Raw genomic sequence first — 27,385 nt, 5'->3', positions numbered from 1 at the left:
TGTGATACAGCCTGGATTTTAACCAGGGACTGTAGTGATAGCCTCTTTGCACTAAGATGCAGTGCCTTAGACCTCTGCGCCACTCTGGAGCCCAAAAGCAGTGCAGTATGTAGGGAAAAGGGTGCCATTTAGAACTCAGCCAGTGCCTGTCTCGTTAGTGGTTCAGGTCTATAATGAGGATGACTTGCTGACCCAGACAATGTGTGGTTTACCTACATCTTTGTCTACATGATAGAGGTGCAGCGTTCTTATCCGCTGTGTACATGGTGGTATGACTCTATTCACAGCAGTGAAGTGAGGGCTCTATTGAGTTGGTTTAGCTCTTATGTGTGTGTTCATGGAGTGATGGGTTTCTGTTGATTTCAGTCAACAACATTGTTACAACCTAAACACCTTTCTTTGTCAGTCTGTTAACAAAAGAAACCATCATTCATTAACAGGCAGAGAAATATGTGTCACGTTTGTTTCCATCAGCTCACCTGTGACTTAAAGTACAAACATAACAACCCTTTGCTCATTGGAACTCCATTTGGGAAATCAATTGACGTTCACTGAGTACCTTTTATGTGGCATTCATTGATTTTAATGCTATCATTTAAATTTCTTCATTGATTTTTATACAGGCCTTCTTTCTGTACATCAAATGAAGAGAAATATGCACACACTACATTAGGCACTGACTACACATGTTTTCTGTGGTAAATCTGGCAGTGTGTAATCTAGTTTCCGCCAGCTGTGCATTCGGATGAATCTTCCCCATCCTCCACTGAAACAGGCTTATTTGTGTTTGTCTATTAAAATGCACTAACGACCCTCAGAAATAAATGAACCCTTCGATTTTTCACTTCATTGGCTGTTCAAAATCTCCATTGTACTTTTTCTCTGTGACACTAGGCTTGTGTCCCAAATTATACATTTTTTTCTATAATATTGCACTAATTTTGACCAGAACCCTATGGGTTTGTGCACTGTATAGGGAACAGGGTGCCATTTGGGACACACCCTAGAATCAATACAGCCAAATGAGCACTGAACCAGGCACTAAGATTCCATTCGGCCGCACCACATGATATTGGGATTGGAATACCTACTTTGGACAGACACAAAGAGGTATTTCTTCCATTAGCCTCTACAAGAAAGCCAATCACAGCGCATTTCCACTGAGGATTTACCCCAGTGTTTTTTTACCCAAAGGGCTCAGACTTTTCTGTTTCCATCTATGCGGGCATGCTCTGACGTAGGCCCAAAGTCAGGCCACTGGTACTTTTCAGCTGGTATTTACAGAACAATGGCTAACTGAACTTAAACACCTCACAAAGCAACATTCTTGTGATGCAAAAGTTGTTGATTCTGCTTGCCAAGTCTTTAGTGTCACATTCCTAATGGAAACACATTTACACTATAGCTGACATTAACATAAAACACTGGTGACCCACTAGTGTGGGGGTAAGTCTACATGGAAAAGCACCAACATGAATTAGGGCCTTTTCTTTGCGAGTGTCAACAAAGGTAACCTATCTGCTTCTTTTAAGATTTCAGATTCATAAGATGGTATGTAAAATAGGTGTTATGTCACATCCCATGACAGAACCAGCCCTAGAGGAGGGTGATAGACCTATCATGGGTGATGGACAGACATGCTGCCTTTCGACTATAACACTAGTGTATACAACCGGTTGTTATACTAGGGAAATTGTGTTTCCATACCTAGAGCTGACAGTGAGGACTTGTAAAGAGCAGAATCAAAAACCTATGCATAAGCAAAACAGCTGCTTTGTGAGAAGGTGTTAAAGTTGATTTTTTATTTTACCTTTATTTAACTAGGCAAGTCAGTTAAGAACAAATTCTTATTTACAATTTTTATTTTATTTTTATTTCACCTTTATTTAACCAGGTAGGCCAGTTGAGAACAAGTTCTCATTTACACCTGCGATCTGGCCAAGATAAAGCAAAGCAGTGTGACAAAAACAACAACACAGAGTTACACGTCAACAAACGTACAGTCAATAACACAATAGAAAAATCTATGTACAGTGTGTGCAAATGTAGAAGAGTAGGGAGATAGGCAATAAATAGGCCATAGAGGCAAAATAATTACAATTAGCATTAACACTGGAGTGATAGATGTGCAGATGATGATGTGCAAGTAGAGATACTGGGGTGCAAAAGGGCAAGAGGGTAAGTAATAATATGGGGATGAGGTAGTTGGGTGTGCTATTTACAGATTTGCTGTACCTGTACACAGCAGTAAGCAGTAAGCTGCTCTGACAGCTGATGCTTAAAGTTAGAGAGGCAGATATAAGTCTCCAGCTTCAGTGATTTTTGCAATTCGTTCCAGTCATTGGCAGCAGAGACCTGGAAGGAAAGGCTGCCGAAGGAAGTGTTGGCTTTGGGGATGACCAGTGAAATATACCTGCTGGAGCGCGTTCTACGGGTGGGTGTTGCTATGGTGATCAGTGACCTGAGATAAGGTGGGGGTTTACCTAGCAAAGACTTATAGATGACCTGGAGCCAGTGGGTTTGGCGGTGAATATGTAGTGAGGGCCAGTCAACGAGAGCATACAGGTCGCAGTGGTGGGTAGTATATGGGGCTTTGGTGACAAAACAGATGGCACTGTGATAGACTGCATCCAATTTGTTGAGTAGAGTGTTGGAGGCTATTTTGTAAATGACATCGAAGCAAGGATCGGTAGGATAGTCAGTTTTACAAGGGTATGTTTGACAGCATGAGTGAAGGAGGCTTTGTTACGAAATAGGAAGCCGATTCTATATTTAATTTTGTATTGGAGATGCTTGATGCGAGTCTAAAAGGAGAGTTTACAGTCTAACCAGACACCTAGGTATTTGTAGTTGTCCACATATTCTAGGTCAAAACCGTCCAGAGTAGTGATGCTAGTTGCGCGGGAGGGTGCGGGCAGCAATCGGTTGAAGAGCATGCACTTAGTTTTACTAGCATTTAAAAGCAGTTGGAGGCCACGGAAGGAGTGTTGTATGGCGTTGTAGCTTGTTTGGAGGTTTGTTAACACAGTGTCCAAAGAAGGGCCAGATGTATACAGAATGGTGTCGTCTGCTTAGTGTTGGATCAGAGAATCACCAGCAGCAAGAGCAACATCATTGATATATACAGAGAAAAGAGTCAGCCCGAGAATTGAACCCTATGGCACCCCCATAGAGACTGCCAGAGGTCCGGACAACAGACCCTCTGATTTGACACACTGAACTCTATCTGAGAAGTAGTTGGTGAACCAGTCATTTGAGAAGCAAAGGCTATCGAGTCTGCCGATAAGAATGCGGTGATTGACAGAGTCGAAAACCTTGGCCAGGTCGATGAAGACGGCTGCACAGTACTGTCTTTTATCGATGGCAGTTATAATATCGTTTAGGACCTTGAGCGTGGCTGAGGTGCACTCATGACCAGCTCGGAAACCAGATTGCATAGTGGAGAAGGTACGGTGGGATTCGAAATGGTCGGTGATCTGTTTGTTAACAGATCTTTGTGGGCTATACTCAGCCTTGTCTCAGGATGGTAAGTTGGTGGTTGAAGATATCCCTCTAGTGGTGTGGGGGCTGTGCTTTGGCAAAGTGGGTGGGGTTAAATCCTTCCTGTTTGGCCCTGTCTGGGGGTGTCCTCGGATGGGGCCACAGTGTCTCCTGACCCCTCCTGTCTCAGCCTCCAGTATTTATGCTGCAGTAGTTAATGTGTCGGGGGGCTAGGGTCAGTTTGTTATATCTGGAGTACCTCTCCTGTCCTATTCGGTGTCCTGTGTGAATCTAAGTGTGCGTTCTCTAATTCTCTCTTTCTCTCTCTCTCTCTCGGAGGACCTGAGCCCTAGGACCATGCCCCAGGACTATCTGACATGATGACTCCTTGATGTCCCCAGTCCACCTGGCCGTGCTGCTGCTCCAGTTTCAACTGTTCTGCTTTATTATTATTCGACCATGCTGGTCATTTATGAACATTTGAACATCTTGGCCATGTTCTGTTATAATCTCCACCCGGCACAGCCAGAAGAGGACTGGCCACCCCACATATGCTCTCTCTAATTCTCTTTTTCTTTCTCTCTCTCGGAGGACCTGAGCCCTAGGACCATGCCCCAGGACTACCTGACATGATGACTCCTTGCTGTCCCCAGTCCACCTGACCGTGCTGCTGCTCCAGTTTCAACTGTTCTGCCTTATTATTATACGACCATGCTGGTAATTTATGAACATTTGAACATCTTGGCCATGTTCAGTTATAATCTCCACCCGGCACAGCCAGAAGAGGACTGGCCACCCCACATAGCCTGGTTCCTCTCTAGGTTTCTTCCTAGGTTTTGGCCTTTCTAGGGAGTTTTTCCTAGCCACCGTGCTTCTACACCTGCATTGCTTGCTGTTTGGGGTTTTAGGCTGGGTTTCTGTACAGCACTTTGAGATATCAGCTGATGTACGAAGGGCTATATAAATACATTTGACTTGATTTGATTTTAACTTGGCTTTCGAAGATTTTAGAAAGGCAGGGCGGGATGGATATAGGTCTATAGCAGTTTGGGTCTAGAGTGTCTCCCCCTTTGAAGAGGGGGATGACCGCGGCAGCTTTCCCATCTTCGGAGATCCCAGACGATACGAAACAGAGGTTGAATAGGCTAGTAGTTGCGACAATTTCGGTGGATAATTTTAGAAAGAGAGGGTCCAAATTGTCTAGCCCAGCTGATTTGTAGGGATCCAGACTTTACAGCTCTTTCAGGATGTCAGCTCTCTGGATTTTGGTGAAGGAGACGCGAGGGGGGCTTGGGAATTTTGCTGCAGGGGGTGTGAGATGTTGGCCGGGGTAGTGGTAGCCAGGTGGACAGCATGGCCAGCCGTAGAAAAAATGCTTATTGAAATTCTTGATTATCGTAGATTTATCGGTGGTGTCAGTGTTTCCTATCCTCATTGCAGTGGGCACCTGGGAGGTGGTGCTCTTATTCTCCATGGACTTTAGTGTCCCAAAACTTTTTGGAATTAGTACTACAGGAAATACATTTCTGTTTGAAAAAGCTAGCCTTATCTTTCCTAACTGACTGAGTATATCGGTTCCTGACTTCCCTGAAAAGTTGCATATCGCGGGGGCTATTCGATGCTAATGTAGAATGCCACTGGATGTTTTTGTGTTCGTCAAGGGCAGTCAAGTCTGGGGTGAACCGAGGGCTATATCTGTTCTTAGTTCTACATTTTTTTTAATGGGGCATGCTTATTTAAGATGGTGAGAAAAGCACTTTTGAAGAGCAACCAGGCATCCTCTACTGATGGGATTAGGTCAATATCCTTCCAGGATATGTGGGCCAGGTCGATTAGAAAGGCCTGCTCACTGAAGTGTTTTAGGGAGCGTGTGACAGTGATGAGGGGTGGTTGTTTGACCGTGGACCCATTAAGTTATGCAGGCAATAAGCCAGTGACCGATGAGATCCTAGTTGAAGACAGCAGAGGTGTATTTAGAGGTCAAGTTGGTCAGGATGATATCTAAGAGGGTGCCCATGGTTACGGATGTAGGGTTGTACCTGGTAGGTTCCTTGATAATTTGTGTGAGATTGAGGGCATCTAGCTTAGATTGGAGGACGGCCAGGATGTTAAGCATGTCCCAGTTTAGGTCACCTAACAGTACAAACTCTGAATATAGATGGGGGGCGATCAATTCACATATGGTGTCCAGGGCACAGCTGGGGGTTGAGGGGGGTCTATAGCAAAAGGCAACAGTGACAGACTCAATTCTGGAAAGGTGGATTTTTAAAAGTAGAAGCTTGAATTGTTTGGGCACAGACCTGGATAGCCTGCAGAGTTCTGTCATACTATCTCTGCAGTAGATTGCAACTCCGCCCCCTTTGGCAGTTCTATCTTGTTGGGAAATGTTATAGTTAGGGATGGACATTTCAAGATTATTGGTGGCCTTCCTAAGCCAGGATTCAGACACTGCTAGGACATCCAGGTTGGCGGAGTGTGCTAAAGCAGTGAATAAAACAACCTTAGGGAGGAAGCTTCTAATGTTAACATGCATGAAACCAAGGCTTTTACAGTTACAGAAGTTAACAAATGAGAGCACCTGGGGAATGGGAGTGATGCTGGGGGCTGCAGGGCCTGGGTTAAACTCTACATCATCAGAGGAACAGAGGAGGAGTAGGATAAAGGTACGACTAAAGACTATAAGAACTGGTTGTCTAGTGCGTTCGGAACAGAGAGTAAAATTGCCCATATTTCTTGGCGTGGAAGAATAGATTCAAGGCACAGACAAGGGTATGGTAGGATGTGAGTACAGTGGAGGTAAACCTAGGCATTGAGTGACTGTGAGAGAGGTTTTGTCTCTAGAGGCACCATTTACGCCAGGTGAAGTCACTGCATGAGTGAGGGGTGGACAAAAAAGGGCTAGCTAAGGAATTTTGAGCAGGGCAGGAGGCTCTACAGTGAAATAAGACCATCACTAACCAAAACAGCAATAGACTAGGCATATTGACATTAGGGAGAGGCATGTGTAGCCGAGTGATCATAGGGTCCAGTGAGTAGCTAGGCGAGCTAGAGACATGGTGATTCAGACAACTAGCAGGCCGGGGTTAGCAGGCTAACAGGCCTCAGGGTGACATCGCAACGGGAGAGCCTGTTGAAACCCCCTCGAATGGCTACGTCGGCAGACCAGTCGTGATGGATCGGCGGGGCTCCGTGTCGGCAGCAAAGGGTCCAGGCCAATTGACAAAAGAGGTATTGAAACCCAGGAATTGTCTGATGGATATTTTCGGCTAGCCGGGAGATGGGCCTAGCTCCAGGCTTAACTGGTGCTTGCTTCGGGACAGAGACGGTTGCCAGGAGTAGCCACTCGGATAGCAGCTAGCTAGCTGCGATGATCCGGTGTAAAGGTTCAAAGCTTGCGGTAGGAATCCAGAGATGAGGTAGAGAAAAAGCAGTCCAATATGCTCTGGGTTGATATCACGCTGTGCAGACTGGCAGGAATTGACCGGGCTGAGGTTGGCTGATGTCCTAGTTAACGGTGATGACCACTAGTAGTAGCTAACTGACTACTAGCTAGCTGATTAGCTGCTGATTGGGGTTCCGGTTCTAAAGTATAAAGAAATAGCAGATCCATACCACATTGGGTGAGGCAGGTTGCAGGAGAGTATGTTGAGACTTTTAATATTTGTATATTAGATTTTTAATATATACGAAATATATATGAAGAAAACGATTATCCATGGGACGGGACAAGACAGCACAAAGACATCTGACTGCTACACCATCTTGGATGTTTAGTGACGGCCTACCCCTTGCCAAACCCTAACCCGGACGAAGCTGAGCCAATTGTGCACCACCCTATGGGACTCCCAATCACAGATGGTTGTGATACAGGCTAGAATCAAACCAGGGTCTGTAATGACACCTCTAGAACTGAGATGCAGTGCCTTAGACTGCTGCACCACTCAGGAGCCCCTGTTAAGTAAATGAAAGCTGAAAAGTACCAGTGGCCTGGCTTTGGCTTCAAGTCAGAGCAGGTCTGCCAGAGCCATGACCCAGTGAGACACGAGTGCTGGCCTGCGTAGATGGAAAAAGAAAAGTGTGAGCCTTTTGGGTTTCTTGTGTTCTTAATTCTATTTCTTGTATGTTTATGTTCTACTTTACTTCATAGCACTACTCTTATTGATTACTGCATTGCTGTAAAATAGCATGCAAGAAAGGCATTTCACTCTACATGTGCATGTGACATTAAAACTTTAAACATAAGCCGATTAAATAAAACATTTGAATAAAATGCTATTCATCACATACTTTGTGACTGACAGTGAAATGCTAACTTACAGCCCCTTCCCTTCCCAAAAATGCAGAGAGAAAGAAAATGGAGAAATAATAGAAAAGTACACAATCAATAACGATAACAGGGTAAATCCTGTATGGAAATGCGCCAACAGACAGACAGACAGCCAGCACCGGTAGGTTTCGGTGATACTATCAGTGTGAGATCTGCCCTGAGCAATACTGCAGTTCTCGCTGTGTGAAGGCTGATGACAAAGGGAGTGGGCTGAAGCAGGAAACTGAAGCATCAGGTTACACGGCTGCTTACACTTGAAAAGACACCCTATTACTAAGACCTGCATTTTATTGTTTTAAGAACAAATTCTCATTTACAATGACGGCCTAGCCCAGCCAAACCCTGACGACACTGGGCCAATTGTGCACCATCCTATGGGACTCCAAATCACAGCTGGTTGTGATACAGCCTGGAATTGAACCATGGTCTGTAGTGACACCTCTAGCACTGAGATGCAGTGCCTTAGACCACTGCGCCACTCGGGAACCCGAGTATGGGGAACACAATCACTATAATGAAATATGTGGACCAATAGGCATTAAGACACTCAAAAATCACACTCACAGCATGTCATAGCCAACATAACATACACATAGGTTATGCTAATACATTGTATGCCTCAGGCCTATATACAGTATATAGATATCAAAGAAAAATCTCAAATGAATATGCAACCATTTCAACAACTGCATTAGCATGAGAAGCAAGAACATATTTTACTTACTAATCTAAAAGTGTTCTTCCCCGCTGGAATCAAAACTGTGTTCACTCAGAGTCCTCATCCATTCATTCATGGGTCACTCTCCCATTATCTGCAATAATCTCATCCAAATTTGTATACTTGGACTTCGATTTAGATTTTCCACTCTTAGTAGCCATGTTTTACTTTATCAGTTTTGAGAAACGTTTGTAGAAGAGAAGGAACTGCTGTGTAACGTAAACTACCGTGCTTCCTGTTTACTTTCACCTGAGAATGTACACTGTTGAGCACAGCTCTAGCATGATGGCTGTTTGTCGTACAAAGGGCGTTCACATACTGCTGGAAAGCCCAGCTCATTGGTTATCTAGCTAGCTATGTTTCAAAACGATAGGTGCTCATTGGACCAAGACACTGTCAATCAAGTGAACACCGCTCGTCTCAGTGGTGCGTAATGATGGCTGACCTTCATGGGCTAATTGACGTGTTGCCAATACATAATGTAGAATGATGAAACACGTTTGGTTGCCATCTAGAGTGTCTGAATTGCCCCCTAACCAACAATGTAGTTTAAAAAAATATCTGACCTCCTCCCTATACGCTGTCTCGTCGTTGTTGGTGATCAGGTCTACCACTGTTGTGTCGTCTGCAAACTTAATGATGGTGTTGGAGTCGTGCCTGGCCGTGCAGTCATGAGTGAACAGTAAGTACAGGAGGGGACTGAGCACGCACCCGAGGGGCCCCTGTGTTGAGGATCAGCGTGGCGGATGTGTTGTTACCTACCCTTACCACCTGGGGGCGGCCCGTCAGGAAGTCCAGGATCCAGTTGCAGAGGGAGGTGTTTCGTCCCAAGGTCCTTAGCTTATTGATGAGCTTTGATGGCACTATGGTGTTGAATGCTGCGCTGTTGTCAATGAATAACATTCTCACATATATACAGCCAAATAATCTGTAATACGTTTCCTGACTGCCATCTCACATTCCTGCACTACGAATACTGACCCAGTACATTCTGTCCTTAGATCCTTTGAATCATCTTTGTAAATGGACACAAAATCCTGATACACAGTATTCAGGTGTCTATTAAACAAATCAGATGGATCAACACTTCTAGATCAACTACTGGAGGCGGGAGTAGCCATGGTGGTTTTACAGGAATATCTACTGTTGAACTAAACTCCATTCCATACAGTCCCCTCGCCTGAGTATTACCCACCCACCCAAAGCTTGTGTTCTGTCCTCACTCATGTTACCCAGCATGTCTGTAAAATCCTTTTCGCAGGAAGAGACACCGCATGTCATTGTAGATTGACCCAATAATTAATTGCCAGCTGATGTCTCCTAATCAGCAATGGCATATCCTCCATCTCCACCTGTAGTGCAGCCACTGGGGAGGTCTGAAACACCCCACTACATATTCTGAGTCCTTGCCCCTGTATGACATCTAGCCTTTCCAATGAGGTCTGAGCTGCAGAACCATACGCTATACTGCCATAGTCTACCTAAGATCAGATCAATGCAATATACATGGTCTTCAATGTGGAACGCCCAGCCCCCCTCTCCTTCCCCATCAGACATCACATTTAGCACCTTCTTACACCACTCTCTCGATGTGTTCTGCCCAGAACAGTCTAGTGTCAAAATATACCTCAAAGAACCTGAAGGTCCCCACCCTCTCCAAGTTTCTCCCATATAAACTCAAGCATACCTCACCTTTCTCCTGGTAAACCACACTGTCTGAGTTCTCTTGAGAACATGAAATCGCCACAACTCTACTTAATCAATTGCTTCCTGTACCTTCCTGACTATGAGCATGTTGTGGCCACCACATTACCTTACTTCTATCCTGGCCCTGCGCTACATTACTGGAGCCTGTATTAAGTATGGTGGGGGTCGATTAATCCCGTCCGGGCGCCTGTGTAGGCTTGTTATGCATTGTCTGAAAGTTCATTTGCATGCGATTTGGAACTGCCAAACCGGGCTGACTCCCGGGTGTGAGCCAGATGCCCATTTCAAAACCCACGGGGAAGTCATCTCAAAACAAAAGTGATGTAATTAAGCACTTGTAGAAATCACTATTGTTTTGTTCCCATGCAAAATGGATTGCTTTTGATAAAAACGCATTGACTTCTCAATTAAAACTTGCAAGAAAATTCAAACATTTATTTGGCCTTGTTGACAAAATTACAGAGAGGCGCAGATTAGGCCTACGGTTCGATTGGAGAAGGGCACGCTTCCCTCCCCATTTTCGCCCGATAACTTGATGGGCCTATGCCCGTTAGTGAGTGTGTCCGATCCAATGGACACGTTGTGCAACAACCACAAAGCAGCCGCTCATCCATGAAGTTGACTGAGGACAGGTGTGGGGTTGCCTCATCAGACTTACACACAGTAGACCTTGATCAAACAAGATGAACAAAAACATAACTGCATTGTTGTATTACATGCCCTCTTTTTGATGTAAAAATGGATAACAACACTTAATTATACCTGTCAAAAGGATTCCTCTAAGCCTAAAAGCTCTAAAAGTGAGTTTAAAAAATATTTGTCCTGTAGACATAAGCATGAAGTGCCCCCAAGTGGTTCATTTCCGAATTTATCCATGTTCAGCGGCATCCTCTTCACAATGCAACAACTTCCCTTCAAACTTTGCGTCACTTGTGGGTTTGCTGTCACCTGGGCCCGTATAACGCTTATCAATGTAATGACCTAATACACTCGTTCAAATTGAACAATAAAGTATTAGTTTCAATATTTACATTTTCTGTTCCATTCGTTTAAATTGAATAATATAAAATTGGTTTCAACTTCTCACTGGTTTTCAATTTTACGAGTGGATCAGTATGTCTATATATATATATATTTTTTTTTTTACAAAACACACACAAACATCCACAACATCACCCGCCCAGACCCACCTGCTCACACCCCCATCTCCAGCGCCTGCATCACTTTCCGCCACATGGCCCATGCCCTTTCAAAATGTAGATAATAAAGCATTTGACCTTTCCATTGTGTTAACGATGGAGGATTGGTTGACTTCCAGATTTTAAGTATTTGTTTTTTCGAGATGACCGAAGAAAAAAGTATCCGCCCATAATTTTTTGATTTCATAGCATTCCCAGAAAGCATGGATTATTGAGTCATTGTGAGTTTGGCACTTAAGGAATGACTGCCGTTGTGCTGTAGATTTTGTAAGTTTTGTCTCTTGTGTAATAAATTCTATACATTAGTTTACACTGGATTAAGTGTACATGTATGTTAACTGTACTTTCTTTAGTCATGCTCCAACATTCCCTCCATTTTATGCCAATATCAGTTCTTTTTAAGTCTGGGTTCCAATAGTTTATTTTTCTAAGAGATTGTCTGTTGGATAGGCTCTCTGAAAGGTTTTGTATATACAGTGTATCTGATCTATCATATGATTATCCTTATCTGACTCAAATAAGATAACCTCAGATTGTTCTGATGTCTTGATATGAAACTTTTTTAGGTTGCATGTATTTTGAAATATCTACATTGGTCAGTCCTAGTTAGATAAAATAAAGGTAAAATAAAAAAAATGCTTTTTAATTCTGTCATGGAAATAAATGTATTTCATATTACCAAGTCATTTATGGTTTCTATGCCTTTAGTTTTCCATGCAGACCAATTTATCTGTGAATTCTGAAAAGCTATCCAAGGATTGTTCCATAGGGTTGTGTTTTTAGGGAGTGATATTGGTTCTTGTAGAATACATTTCATTTTCATCCATATTATTTACACTGTTCTTAACTATGAAGTTGTTAATGTTCTGAGCTTTATCCTTTGAAAATAGACACTTGAAAAGATTCTGGGGATGAGCATGAGCAACTTCAATATATACCTATTGCTCCTCTTTAGTGCATTTAACTAAATGTCGCAAATAAAAGCCTTGGGTAGGGAGTTGATACAATTCCATGTCTGGAAGGTAAAAAAAAAACTCAGACTTAGGAAGATGTACAACTTTCCTTTTTATTCTATGGGTTTTATTTGATTTGCCCTTATAAAATCTGTTATGAATGCACATCTGTTGCCCTGTAAGCAGCAGGTGTGTGCAATTGTAATTAAGGGTGGGGCCTCTAAGTAGGCCTACCTTGTGCACACAATCTTGGCCATTCAGGAGGCCCCCGTTCACCTTGTGAAAGTTATTCTGTGAAAGGAGGATGAGAGTGGGGGCAGTGTAATTTAGTCCATATTCTATGGATCAAGATTTGCTCATCCAGAAGCGGTGCTCCTAGTGGCCGGGGACTTTAATGCAGGCAAAATAAATCAGTTTTACCTAATTTCTACCAGCATGCCACATGTGCAACCAAAGGAATAAATACTCTAGACCACCTTTACTCCACACACAGAGATACATACAATGTTCTCCCCCGCCCTCCATTTGGCAAATCTGACCATACTTCTATCCTCCTGATTCTTGCTTTACAAGCAATAACTAAAGCAGGATGTACCAGCGAATTGCTTGATACGGAAGTGGTCAGATGACGCGGATGCTACACTACAGGGCTGTTTTGCTAGCACAGACTGGAATATGTTCCGGGATTCATCCAATGGCCATGAGGAGTATACCACCTCAGTCATCGGCTTCATCAATAAGTGCATCGACGTCGTCCCCACAGTACCTTATGTACATATCCCAACCAGAAGCCATGGATACAGGCAACATCCGCATCGAGCTAAAGACTAGAGCTGACACTTTCAAGGAGCGGGACACTAATCCAGACGCTTATAAGAAATCCTGCTATGCCCTCAAACAAACCATCAAACAAGCAATAAAGGACAACAAACAAACAATAAAGGATTAAGATTGAATCCTACTACATCGGCTCTGACGCTGTCGGATGTGGTAGGGCTTGAAAACTATTACGGATTACAAAGGGAAAAACAGACGCGAGTGACGCAAGCCTACCAGATGAGATAAATGCCTTTTATGCTCACTTCGAGGCAAGCAACACTCCTTCACTGCAGCCGACGTGAGTAAAACATTTAAACGTGTTAACCCTCGCAAGGCTGCAGGCCCAGACGGCATCCCCAGCTGCGACCTCAGAGCATGTGCAGACCAGCTGGCTGGTGTGTTCACGGACATATTCAATCAATCCTTATCCCAGTCTGCTGTTCCCACATGCTTCAAGAGGGCCACCATGGTTCCTGTTCCCAAGAAAGCTAAGGTAACTGAGCTAAACGACTACCGCCCCGTAGCAATCACTTCCGTCATCATGAAGTGCTTTGAGAGACTAGTCAAGGAACATATCACCTCCACCCTACCTGACACCCTAGACCCACTCCAATTTGCTTACCGCCCCAATAGGTCAACAGACAAAGCAATCGCAACCACACTGCACACTGCCCTAACCCATCTGGACAAGAGGAATACCTATGTGAGAATGCTGTTCATCGACTACAGCTCAGCATTTAATACCATAGTACCCCCCAAACTCTTCATCAAGCTCGAGACCCTGGGTCTCAACCCCGCCCTATGCAACTGGGTACTGGACTTCCTGACGGGCCGACCCCCAGGTGGAGAGGGTAGGTAACAACATCTCCACCTCCCTGATCCTCAACACTGGGGCCCCACAAGGGTGCGTTCTAAGCCCTCTCCTGTACTCCCTGTTTACCCACGACTGCGTGGCCACGCACGCCTCCAACTCAATCATCAAGATTGCGGACGACACTACAGTGGTAGGCTTGATTACCAACAACGACGAGACGGCCTACCGGGAGGAGGTGAGGGCCCTCGGCGTGTGGTGTCAGGAAAATAACCTCACTCTCAACGTCAACAAAACAAAGGAGATGATTGTGGACTTCAGGATACAGCAAATCAAATCAAATCAAATCAAATTTATTTATATAGCCCTTCGTACATCAGCTGATATCTCAAAGTGCTGTACAGAAACCCAGCCTAAAACCCCAAACAGCAAGCAATGCAGGTGTAGAAGCACGGTGGCTAGGAAAAACTCCCTAGAAAGGCCAAAACCTAGGAAGAAACCTAGAGAGGAACCAGGCTATGTGGGGTGGCCAGTCCTCTTCTGGCTGTGCCGGGTGGAGATTATAACAGAACATGGCCAAGATGTTCAAATGTTCATAAATGACCAGCATGGTCGTATAATAATAAGGCAGAACAGTTGAAACTGGAGCAGCAGCACAGTCAGGTGGAAGTTGAAACTGGAGCAGCAGCATGGCCAGGTGGACTGGGGACAGCAAGGAGTCATCATGTCAGGTAGTCCTGGGGCATGGTCCTAGGGCTCAGGTCAGTTGAAACTGGAACAGCAGCATGGCCAGGTGGACTGGGGACAGCAAGGAGTCATCATGTCAGGTAGTCCTGGAGCTCAGGTCCTAGGGCTCAGGTCCTCCGAGAGAGAGAAAGAAAGGAGAAGGAAGGAAGGAGAAGCAGAAGCAGAAGGAGCACCCCCCTATCCACATCGAAGGAACAGTAGTGGAAAGGGTAGTAAGTTTTAAGTTCCTCGGCGTACACATCACGGACAAACTGAATTGGTCCACCCACACAGACAGCGTTGTGAAGAAGATGCAGCAGCGCCTCTTCAACCTCAGGAGGCTGAAGAAATTTGGCTTGTCACCAAAAGCACTCACAAACGTCTACAGATGCACAATCGAGAGCGTCCTGTCGGGTTGTATCACCGCCTGATATGGCAACTGCTCCGCCCACAACCGTAAGGCTCTCCAGAGGGTAGTGAGGTCTGCACAACGGATCACCGGGGGTAAACTACCTGCCCTCCAGGACACCTACACCACCCGATGTCACAGGAAGGCCATAAAGATCATCAAGGATAACAACCTCCCGAGCCACTGCCTGTTCACCCCGCTATCATCCAGAAGGCGAGGTCAGTACAGGTGCATCAAAGCAGGGACTGAGAGACTGAAAAACAGCTTCTATCTCAAAGCCATCAGACTGTTAAACAGCCACCACTAACATTGAGTGGCTGCTGCCAACATACTGACTCAACTCCAGCCACTTTAATAATGGAAATGGATGGAAATTGATGTAAAAAATTTATCACTAGCCACTTTAAGCAATGCCACTTAATAATAATAATAATAATGTTTACATACCCTAGATTACTCATCTCATATGTATATGTATATACTGTACTCTATATCATCTACTGCATCTTGCCATCTTTATGTAATACATGTATACCTAGCCACTTTAAACTATGCCACTTTTATGTTTACATACCCTACATTACTCATCTCATATGTACAGTGGGGCAAAAATGTATTTAGTCAGCCACCAATTGTGCAAGTTCTCCCACTTAAAAAGATGAGAGAGGCCTGTAATTTTCATCATAGGTACACTTCAACTATTACAGACAAAATGAGAAAAAAAATCCAGAAAATCACATTGTAGGATTTTAAATTTATTTCAGGATACAGCAGAAGGAGCACCCCCTATCCCCCCCCATTTGTCTTGTACACTGCTGCTACTCGCTGTTTGTTATCTATGTATAGTCACTTCACCCCTACCTACATGTACAAATTACCTCGACTAACCTGTACCCCCGCACATGGACTCTGTACCGGTAACCCCAGTATATAGCCTCGTTATTGGTATTTTATTGTTACATTTTATTATCTTTAACTTTAGTTTATTTGGTAAATATTTTCTAAACTCTTTCTTGAACTGCACTGTTGGTTAAGGGCTTGTAAGTAAGTATTTCACGGGAAGGTCTACACTTGTTGAATTCGGTGCATGTGACAAATAACGTTTGATTTGATTTGAGTGTGCATGCCCTGGGATGTTGCCACTGTTCCACCCTCCTCCTCACTTCCATTTCCCCTTCCCCCACAGGGGCCAGAGATGGCCAGCTGTGGGGAGTGTGTGCTCTGTTTATAGAAAAAGTGTTGGGAAAACAAGACAGTGGTTTATGGAGCAGCACAGTTTCTCACTAATCGAGTTTCAGTCTTTTCAAAGTTAGCTATTAGTCTAAACAAATTAGTTGCTGGATTTGTATTTACAATTTAGTGAGAAATTATTTTGTTTCAGATCTGTGCTCTCATTGGCTAACAAATTCTATTGAAGTTGAGAAATTCCTTCTTTGTATCAAACCTCATAAATTCACATTTTATACAGCCTGATCTGTGATGGTGATAATTTTCCATAGAAACAAAGAACACTGTTTCATAGTAAGTTAACAATATATACCCTGATAATGTTTTTAGCCCTGTCATATAGTTCAATCTTCTTGTTTGTGTTTTGTGAGGTAAGATGAGTGGCCCCTCCCTTGATTCTCTGGTTTTCTGGAAGTAGGCCACCACCCACACCACTCCCCCTTCCCTCTAGTCACAGTCAGACACGAACAGACTGGTTGAGTGGCAACACACTACGAGAGGGGGAACAAATCTGTGGAATTGGAATGAGCTGTTTAAGGGAGCCCTAGCTTGCCTCCCTCTGAGCCTAGGAAGTGTGAAACATGAGACAAGCTGCACCTATTCTCTGTGAGTAGTTCTGAAAGCACAAGGGGGAAATACCATATCTAGAACATTGACTCCCTTCAAACACCTGGAGCTGTGACTGTCCTGAGGAGATCTCTCCCCTCACACATACTCGCCAACGGACCGTGGAGGTGTGAGAAGAGCCGTGGCGATAAGCAGCTGACGTGAAACAGACAAAGAACAAGGAAGAAGAGAGTAAAAAGAGAGAGAGGGAAGAAAATGGAGGCCTTGCTTCCTGTGTTGCAGCGGCACCCTGGACTGTCTGTGTTGGTGTGCGCTCTGATGTTCCGGGTGGCCCACCGACTACTACAGAACCTGCCTGTGCCCAAAGTGGTGGCGGTGGATGACTTCCGCTCCTGGAAGTGGAGGAACCTCTCGGTCTCTATGGTCCACTCCCTCCTGACAGGGACTTGGGCTGTGACCTGGTGAGTCACTCTCTGCACTGGGACACCATTGTTCATTCATAGTGGATCCACATGATGTTGTGTTATTTAAGGGTGTGTGGTGCAGAGGAGTAACACTCACTGGCGGGGGAGACAGGGGAAGGAGTGGGGAGACTAAGGCATTCTCAAGTGGGGAGTTAAATACCACAGTACAGTTTACAAAATGGCATCCTCGGGAAATAAATACTTGTTGAGCTCTGCAATACCACAGATAGAACAATGAGACCGATATTTCACCAAATGTATAAATGTGAAGCATCCGCTTGGCGTTTTCACTCACTACCAAATATGGAAGATGGAATGAGATGGATTTTGTCCGACATTGTGCAAATTTTCTCATTGACGAAACATTTGATCTCTACAGTTTTCTGTTCACAAAACTAGAATCTGTTACGAACAGAATGGACTGAGTCTTGTAGACTTTACCAAAGGTTTTAGAAATTGTGCTAGTTATGAGTGCAAAGGCTAATTGAGTTATTGCACACACGCACTTCACAGAGAAAGCATTCCCTAATGGAAATATGCAAATGTATGCTAGAACACACCAGTAGGATCTCGCTAGCTCGTGCTTGGCTCTGCCCACCTCCTTGCTTATTCTGCCCACTATCACTAATTTGTTACCATTTGAAAACGACAGGCTGTGGTCTAGATGAGCATGATGATGTGTTGATGTCATGCTTGTAGTTTAGAGTAGCTGATAAGGGCAGTAAATGTTCCCCTTTGTAGTTAATAACTATCAATATGTGTCAGAGGTTAGTATTGAGTCAGCAACAATGGCACCTTAATCAGATTCAGATTGTGGCAGTTTAGAAAGCACATCTGTTTTGACATTAGAAAAATAGCCTAATTCTTGAGTCCACTCAAGTCAATTAGCCTACCTTAGTGTCACGCCATAGACATTTCTTTTAATTTCTTTTTACGATTCAATCATAAGCTTGTGAAGTAGCCTATTTCAAAAAGAGCAAGTAGGTGAACTGGAAAAACCTGCTGGCTAGACTGTCGTAAAAGCTGTTATTTAATTGTTTCACACATTGTTTTTGTAGTACAAGTATACATTTTTTATTTTTTATTTTATTTTTTACATATAGCTATGCTACTTGTATAGCTAGCTGACTACAACACATGCATACATTGGCAGGCTTTACAATATAGTGTACTAATAGATGTATCAACAGTTGTTTCATAAGAAAGTGAAAGCAGCTATATTCAACAAGCTGCTTGGACAAGCTGTTCATGTAGTTCACTGATTATTGCCATACACATGTTTACCCTGACCTGCTAGAAAGCACCAGGTTACTCAATAACAAGGGAATGTTATGTCTTACCATAGACTTTGCTAGAGACCTTGTTAAGGCATGTATCATCTCATAAAGAAGCAGGATAATATGTTACCAGATAGTGATACTAAGTGTGTGCTTAGTCAGGAGGGTTTCCCAAACTTGGTCCTGGGGCCTCCCCTAGATGCACGTTTTGGTTTTTACACTCAGGGGAGGCCCCAGGACTGAGTTTGGGAAACCATGTGCTACAGGAGTGAGCCATGTGCATCTGAATGAGAAGATATCAGACCTAACTGTCCATAACCATGTATCCCTGTCCTCTCCAGTGTATTCATCTGGCCTGAGATGGCAACCAACATTCACTCCTTCTACACGGCCCCAGCCTACATACTCATCTGCATCTCATCAGGTCAGTCACTACCCCTTTAAGATGGCTGCTAAAAAAGCTGTGTGTGAAATAGTTCATTCATTCCCAGTTCACCTTTATTGAACTATGAATATTGATCGCCACTGGCATGGGAGAGTAGGGTTCATCGTGGAGAATCTGTAAACATGCTATTTTGAGACTCTCACTCCAATGTTGAACTTTATTATAAAGGCTTCAGTCTGGCTTGATCAAATAAAAAAAATAAGTTAAAAGGCATGGAATGAATTCGGAGCACTTGCTCACACAGAACACACTATACTATCCCCCTCCATCCCCTTTTTCTAGTAAAAGCTGGTATATCCTGGGAAACTAGATACTCTCCCACATTTAAGTGGCAACCAGGTTGAGAGAATGAACAATGCAGATCCACCCATCTCACCGGGCTCAAATAGGGGATGGGCCACACCCTCAGATCGCTCTGGGCACCAAAACTAATCCCCTAAAGACCCAGCAGTCAAGAGCACTGCTGAAAGATGTGATGACAAGATGTGACTAGTGTTGGGTGTTATTATTCCATGTGTCTCTCAAGCATGCAGGTCTAAGGAGAGCCAGCCTGACAACCACAAACCTTCTGTTCCATTGAGACAGTTTGGCATGTATAGAGGTTCACACAACACTCATTTTGAAATCCAGTCTAAAGCGGTTTCTCTGTGTTTGCCTATCAAGTGTAATACATATGATAACCAGGATGGACTATGCCAGTACAGTTCAATATATTTCTCTACACTGATGTACATAGGACAGGGAAGTCCTGACCATTTCTTTCTGGTACCACTGTTATCAACCATTTAGATGGCCTTCATCCGTTGTTTGGACCTTGATAAGTAATCCATAGAAATAGAATCTCAGGCTCTGTTCCAATATCTACACTGCATAGAATTTGGATTGAAGCAATGTATTGGGCATGCACTCAAATGGGTATGCTGGTATGCACATTGGAACGTGGCCTAAGATTAGATACTGTATCTAAGAGCTATCTAATATATCTGCACATTGACTTGGTACTGATACTCCATGTACAGTATATAGCCAAGTTATCGTTACTCATTGTGTATTTATTATTACACGTTTTACTTTTCTATTGTTTCTCCATTTTCTTTCTCAGAATTTTTTTGAAGGGCCCATAATGAAGCATTTCACTGTTAGTCTACACCTGTTTATGTGATGAATAAAATTTGATTTAGGGCACTCCAAGGCCTAGAGAGACTGAAGCATTGATTTTTACTCTCATTTGACAGGATACTTTGTTCAGGATGCAGGTGACATCATCCTAACTGGACACGCAAAAGGATCCTGGGAGTTCTTAATTCATCATGTCCTGGTAAGATAATTGCCTTTTTATTGTTTCAGTTTGTACCTACTACCTGGTAAGATAATTTAAAAAAAGAGACCATAGGTAAATTGTTATAGCAGCTACTGGTAGATTGTGTCTGAAGGTTAGATACACCGTATTTAAATGTTGTTTTATGGCCTTGTGAAACCAGACTGATCGCTGCGCTCACACTTTGTTTCAATTCACTTCTATGGAAGTGAAACAATGTGAGCTGTGAAGGAATTTTAATATTGTATGGTGCTAAGAGATATCGCACTCCTCCTTGGGGGATTTTAATATGTCAGTAGTGGAATTTTAAAGGTGCCACAGCGAGGGCCTATTCTAAATGAATGCTCCTGTGTGCCTGTCCCCTGCAGGGGAACAACACCCACCATTGTGTGGGGGGGATCTGTGTTGTGTTGAACACAGTGCATCTTGCCACTGATCAGAGGCACACACTGAGCTGCGCTTCCCTGTGTCTCTGATCAGTCAGTGGGCATGTATGTCCCAACTTTTCTAACATGGCACATACTGGAACACCTAAAGACTACTAGTTGGTTGATAGTGTTTTCTGGCGATCCATTAATCATACAATATATTCAATAAATTCAATATAAATAGTTTTCTCCCCAGTTTGACTATTGCAAAGATTACGGTATCCCAATAGCCTTACTGCTGTAAGGTGGCAGAGTGCCATTGGTATATATTATTAACCCCTTTCTCTCTGTCCTTCCCTTCCTCAGGTGCTCTGGTGCTTCCTGTATTCTCTGTACTCGCACCTCTACGTGGCAGGTGCTGTGGTGGCTCTCTTTGTGGAGGTTAACAGTGTCACCCTGCATTTGAGGCTAATGCTGAAGCTAGCATCACAGCAGTCGTCCCCTCTGTACCAAATCAACAAGTTCCTCAATGTCTTCACATATGTTGTCTTCCGCCTCAGCGCACAGTTCTACCTCACGTATTACATCGTCCAGAACTACTCCTGGATGGACAAAGGAGGCTACTTCCTCATTACCATGACCCTCATGAACACCATGATCCTGATCTACTTTTATCGTCTTCTCCGTGCCGACTTCTTCCCCCGGAGCAGGCCTAGCATGACGCTAAATGGCACCCATAACAACAACATCAAAAAGTTCCTCACTGAATGACACCGAGAGCGACATGGCTGTAAACTGGCGGTTGTGTTTGCCTTTTGTTTTGTTTGCTTACTGATATCATTCCTCATCAAGACGTCTCATCTGGTTGCATTGTCAAGCTGTGTCTTCACAACAACAACCATAACAGAGCTCTGTCTCTCAACAGCTCGTGTTGTAGTGAGAGGCAGCCAGGAAAGGATGGGGACAGTGGTACATTCCCTATAGTGATGCTTCTCTACTGATGATTATGCCCACTGTGGCTAAAGATCTCTCACAGACACCCAAACAGGGCAGCATAGAGTTAGAGACTGGTCCATTCACACTGGCTGGGAGAATCCTACTAACTTACCTCCAGGATACTGTGCCACTTTTGCTTCTGATCATGGCTAATACATTCTTATATTTTAAATAAATGTATGTGATTCATGTGGAATGCTCTTTAACAGAAAAAATACTTATACATTTAACATAATTTTGTGAATATATACAGTAGAGAAACAAACTGCCAAAGATATATCGGGCATCACCTTGGTGTTGTACATCCCACCCCACAAACTCTATCTAACATAGTGAAATGCATGTATCCCGTTGAAAGTAGCTGAATGTACGGCCAGGTCTACATTTTCTTGAGGTTACAAGAATCACTTATATTTATCTTTGAATTATTTATCAAAGTGAACCAAACCAAAACAGACAGGTCCAGAGGATGGGTTAGCAATGCATTTTGGTAAGTTATAGTAGTGCCTATACCACAGTTCCTTCTCAACAACCTTCCCTAGATAGCCCGTACAGTATGTTTATAGATGCAATGTTGGAGAAGATACCAATTACTTCACATTAGAAGACGTTAAGGTGGACTAAAGCTACCCTTAAGAAAAATATAGTTTATGTCACTAAAGTTACTTTGAAAAAGTAGTACATTTTTCATGAAGTAGTTTAGATGAAGTTATGTAAATTTGAAATGCCATAGACTCTACAAATTGCAAGAACAGATTATCACTTTGGGGTCATATGGTAACAAAGAGTAATTTAACATATTAAATTAAACACAACAATGTTTCAAGTGTGAATGAGGCAGGTCTGATGCTGAAAAAGAAAGAAAAGGATTGGTGAAGTAGGCAATCTTATATTTTTGCAAATAAAAGTAGTGTATAGTTCCAGTAGAAGTCTGAATTTTACACCTTAACCAAATACATTTAAACTAGTTTTTTCACCATTTCTGACATTTAATCGTAGTAAAAATTCCCTGTCTTAGGTCAGTTAGGATCACCACTTTATTTTAAGAATGAAATGTCAGAATAATAGTAGAGAGTGATTTATTTCTGCTTTTATTTCTTTCATCACATCCCCAGTGGGTCAGAAGTTTACATACACTCAATTAGTATTTGGTAGCATTATCTTTAAATTGTTTAACTAGGGTCAAATGTTTCAGGTAGCTTTCCACAAGCTTCCCACAATAAGTTGGCTGAATTTTGACCAATTCCTCCTGACAGAGTTGGTGTAACTGAGTCAGATTTGTAGGCCTCCTTGCTCGCACACACTTTTTCAGTTCTGCCCACAAATTGTCTATAGGATTGTGGTCAGGGCTTTGAGATGGCCACTTCAAAACCTTGACTTTGTCCTTAAGGCATTTTCCCACAACTTTGGAAGTATGCTTGGGGTCATTGTCCATTTGGAAGACCCATTTGCGACCAAGCTTTAACTTTCTGACTGATGTCTTGATGTTGCTTCAATATATTCACATAATTTGTCTTTCTCATGATGCCATCTATTTTGTGAAGTGCACCAGTCCCTCCTGCAGCAAAGCACCCCCAAAACATGATGCTGCCACCCCGTGTTCTTCGGCTTGCAAGCCTCCCCCTTTTTCCTCCAAACATAACGATGGTCTTTATGGCCAAACAGTTCTATTTTTGTTTCATCAGACCAGAGGACATTTCTCCAAAAAGTACTATCGTTGTCCCCATGTGCAGTTGCAAACCGTAGTCTGGCTTTTGTATGGCGGTTTTGGAGCAGTGGCTTCTTCCTGGCTGAGCAGCCTTTCAGGTTATGTCGATATAGGACTCGTTTTACTGTGGATATAGATACTTTTGTACCTGTTTCCTCCAGCATCTTCACAGGGTCCTTTGCTGTTGTTCTTTGATTTCCACTTTTCGCACCAAAGTACGTTCATCTCTAGGAGACAGAATGCGTCTCCTTCCTGAGCGGTATGAAGGCTGCGTGGTCACATGGTGTTTATACTTGCGTACTATTGTTTGTACAGATGAACGTGGTACCTTCAGGCATTTGGAAATTGCTCACAAGAATGAACCAGACTTGTGGAGGTCTACAATTTTTCTTTCTAAAGTCTTGGATGATTTCTTTTGATTTTCCTATGATGTCAAGTAAAGAGGCACTGAGTTTGAAGGTAGACCTTGAAATACATCCACAGGTTAGCCAATCAGAAGCTTCTAAAGCCATGACGTAATTTTCTGGAATTTTCCAAGCTGTTTAAAGGCACAGTCAACTTAGTGTATGTAAACTTCTGACCCACTGGAATTGTGATAGTGAATTATAAGTGGAATAATCTGTCTGTAAACAATTGTTGAAAAATTATCATGCACACACTTGTCATGCACAAAGGAGATGTCCTAACCGACTTGCCAAAACTATAGTTTGTTAACAAGAAATTTGTGGAGTGGTTGAAGAACAAGCTTTAATGACTCCAACCTAAGTGTATGTAAACTTCCGACTTCAACTGTAGCTGCACCGCTACATGGCAAAAAAGTTATAAACTACTGAATACACTACATAGATTTGAATTTAGTTCAACTGCCACCAAGTTGCTGCAAAATGTAGTTAAATTACAAGTTGAACTACATGTACACTAAACAAAAATGTAAATGCAACATGTGTTGCTCCCATGTTTCATGAGCTGAATAAAAGATCCCAGAAATGTTTCATACAAACAAAAATCTTATTTCTCTCATTTTGTGCACAAATTTGTTTACATCCCTGTTAACAAGCATTTCTCCTTTGCCAAGATAATCCATCCAGCTGACAGGTGTGGCCTATCAAGAAGCCGATTAAACAGCTTGATCATTACCCTTGTGCTGGGGACAATAAAAGGCCACTCTAAAATGTGCAGTTTTGTCACAAAAAACAATGCCACAGATGTCTCAAGTTTTCAGGGAGCGTGCAATTGGCATGCTGACTGCAGGAATGTCCACCAGGGCTGTTGCCAGAGAAAATAATGTGCATTTCTCTACCATAAGCCACCTCCAACTTTGTTTGAGAATTTGGCAGTATGTCCATGTGGGCAAGCAGTTTGCTAATGTCAATGTGGTGAACAGAGTGCCCCAAGGGGCGGGTGGGGTTAAGGTATGGGCAGGCATAAGCTACATACAATGAACACAATTACATTTTATCGATTGCAATTTGAATGCACAGAAATACTGTGACGAGATGCAGAGTACCATTGACGCGCCTTTTTTAAAGGTATGCATTGAACGGATGTGGGTGGAGCAATGTCTACATAAGAGTGCAAATTAAAAACACTCACAAAAGCTCTGATGAAGCTTATACGTAAGGCTTAATAAAGAGCAGTGATACTAGCAAGAGCAGTGTGCAGGTTTCTTATTTTTTCTCTCATGTTATTAAATTGTTCTCATGCACCTGCAACAAAGATAACTCAAATGTGCGAGTATCTGTAATTTATTTATTTCAGTTGACTGACTTCTTTATATGAACTGTAACTCAGTAAAATCTTTGAAATTGTTACATCTTGCATTTATACTTTTATTCAGTATAGTTAGTTCACTACTCCCTAACACTGTACAGATGTGACTCTGGGCTGGCTGGACTGAATGATGTAAACATAAATATACGTAGAACAACTGTGTACAATAAATGGTCAGTGCCTTGTTTTGTTGTTTTTGGAGCTCATGAGTGGCACAGAGGTCTAAGGAACTGCATCTCAGTGCTAGAGGTGTCACTACAGACCCTGGTTCGATTCCAGGCTGTATCACAACCGGACGTGATTGGGAGTCCATTAGGGTGCCGCACATTTGGCCCAGCTTCGTCCGGGTTAGGGTTTGGCCAGGGTAGGCCATCTTTGTAAATAAGAATTTGTTCTTAACTGACTCGCCTAGTTAAATAAAGGTTAAATAAATACCTTTTAATTTTTTTTCTTTGAAGAGCTATATGGGCTTTTGCCAAATAGTAAAAAAAACATAAAACATTGCAGAAAACAACCAAACAGATATTGAAATGTAATGGTATGCCGTGAACATTTACAGAACATGCCTTATGGTTACTTACTGTAAAAAGTCTAATATAGCTTAAGAAAAAATGTATTATAAAGTAATTGAGTGACTCAAAGATTACATATCTGATTTTAATTGTTTATTTTATGTACCTTATTAAAGCTTTGTAAAAACCATTTGTTTGTTGAATGCAACTTTATGATCTGTTAAACAAATAAAGACAATTTGTTAAGGAAGGAATAAATTGCCTAACTGTTTTGAATTATAGTCCCATTCATAAAGATAAAATACTTCATGGATCTATGCTGCTCTCTAGAGCTGTTTTGTATGAACTAAAGCAGGGGTTCTTAAACTTCAACCTGGGACCCAAATGAGAAATCCTGTGTTTTCCTGGGACCCAAGTTTAAGAAAAATGCAACTATACATAAATATTGGTACATTTCATTGCCCGTATGCCTAAAACAAATGCAATATAGTCAAAAACGAACAACAATGAAATTAAATATGAATATAAATATCTATAAATGTTTATTTTCCTCCATTTAAAACACTTACATATCTGTCTAGGTTGGAACTGTTGCTGTTAAAATACAATAAATAATTTTCAATCTGTACTGGAATAAACGGATTGATCACATCACACAGATGAAAAACAGAACACACACACAGGCTCAGTTTTTGATAGTGCAACCCTAAGTAACAGTACAACACTGAGGTTATGCTCAGCCTTGAAACTGTTTGTGTACTTGTTTTTTTAAAGTATGTCAGAGTTGAGAACCATGACTCGCATATGTACAGTTGAAGTCAGATGTTTACATCTTAGCCAAATACATTTAATACATTTTCACAATTCCTGACATTTAATCCTAGTAACAATTCCCTGTCTTAGGTCAGTTAGGATCACCACTTTATTTTAAGAATGTGAAATGTCAGAATAATATTATAGAGAATGATATATTTCAGCTTTTATTTATTTCATCACGTTCCCAGAAGTTTACATACACTCAATTAGTATTTGGTAGCATTTCCTTTAAATTGTTTAATTTGGGTCAAAGGTTTTGGATCGCCTTCCACAAGCTTCCCACAATAAGTTGTGTGAAGTTTGGCCCATTCCTTCTGACAGAGCTGGTGTAACTGAGTCAGGTTTGTAGGCCTCCTTGCTCGCACATGCTTTTTCAGTTCCGCCCACACATCTTCTGTGGGATTGAGGTCAGGGATTTGAGATGGCCCATACAAATACCTAGACTCTGTTGTCCTTAAGCCACTTTTCCACAACTTTGGATGTATGCTTGTGGTCATTGTCCATTTGGAAGACCCATTTGCGATCAAGCTTTAACTAAAACGAGTTTTAATGACTCCAACCTAAGTGTATGTAAACTTCCGACTTCAACTATTTAAAAGAAATATATATATATTTCACCTTTATTTAACCAGGTAGGCTAGTTGAGAACAAGTTCTCATTTACAACTGCGACCTGGCCATTATATTTGTCACTATATGTGGTGACAAACTGGCCCAGAACATATACAGCTTTCTCAGTCAGTCAGGAGACCGCCTCCTGCTGTAGATG

At 42.6% G+C, this 27,385-nt stretch overlaps 1 protein-coding gene across 1 annotated transcript; it reads left to right on the top strand.

The window, feature by feature from the left end:
- Positions 1-16,809: 16,809 nt before the first annotated feature.
- LOC112267083 (TLC domain-containing protein 1) lies at positions 16,810-22,007 on the top strand. The gene is made up of 4 exons (XM_024445147.2): positions 16,810-17,404; positions 19,026-19,108; positions 20,365-20,447; positions 21,182-22,007. Exons 1-4 carry the CDS (start codon positions 17,199-17,201, stop codon positions 21,584-21,586), a joined length of 777 nt encoding a protein of 258 aa, XP_024300915.1. The 5' UTR covers positions 16,810-17,198; the 3' UTR covers positions 21,587-22,007.
- Positions 22,008-27,385: the final 5,378 nt, after the last annotated feature.

This window comes from Oncorhynchus tshawytscha, linkage group LG14, assembly GCF_018296145.1.
Source record: "Oncorhynchus tshawytscha isolate Ot180627B linkage group LG14, Otsh_v2.0, whole genome shotgun sequence".
Lineage (NCBI taxonomy): Eukaryota > Metazoa > Chordata > Actinopteri > Salmoniformes > Salmonidae > Oncorhynchus > Oncorhynchus tshawytscha.
This window is presented reverse-complemented; position numbering and strand designations above follow the sequence as displayed.

Coding starts and splice junctions, on each gene's coding strand:
- LOC112267083 (XM_024445147.2), top strand. CDS start 17,199: ATGGAGGCCTTGCTTCCTGTGTTGCAGCGGCACCCTGGACTGTCTGTG. Junction 17,405..19,025: donor GGGACTTGGGCTGTGACCTG/GTGAGTCACTCT, acceptor TGTCCTCTCCAG/TGTATTCATCTGGCCTGAGA. Junction 20,448..21,181: donor TCTTAATTCATCATGTCCTG/GTAAGATAATTG, acceptor TCCCTTCCTCAG/GTGCTCTGGTGCTTCCTGTA.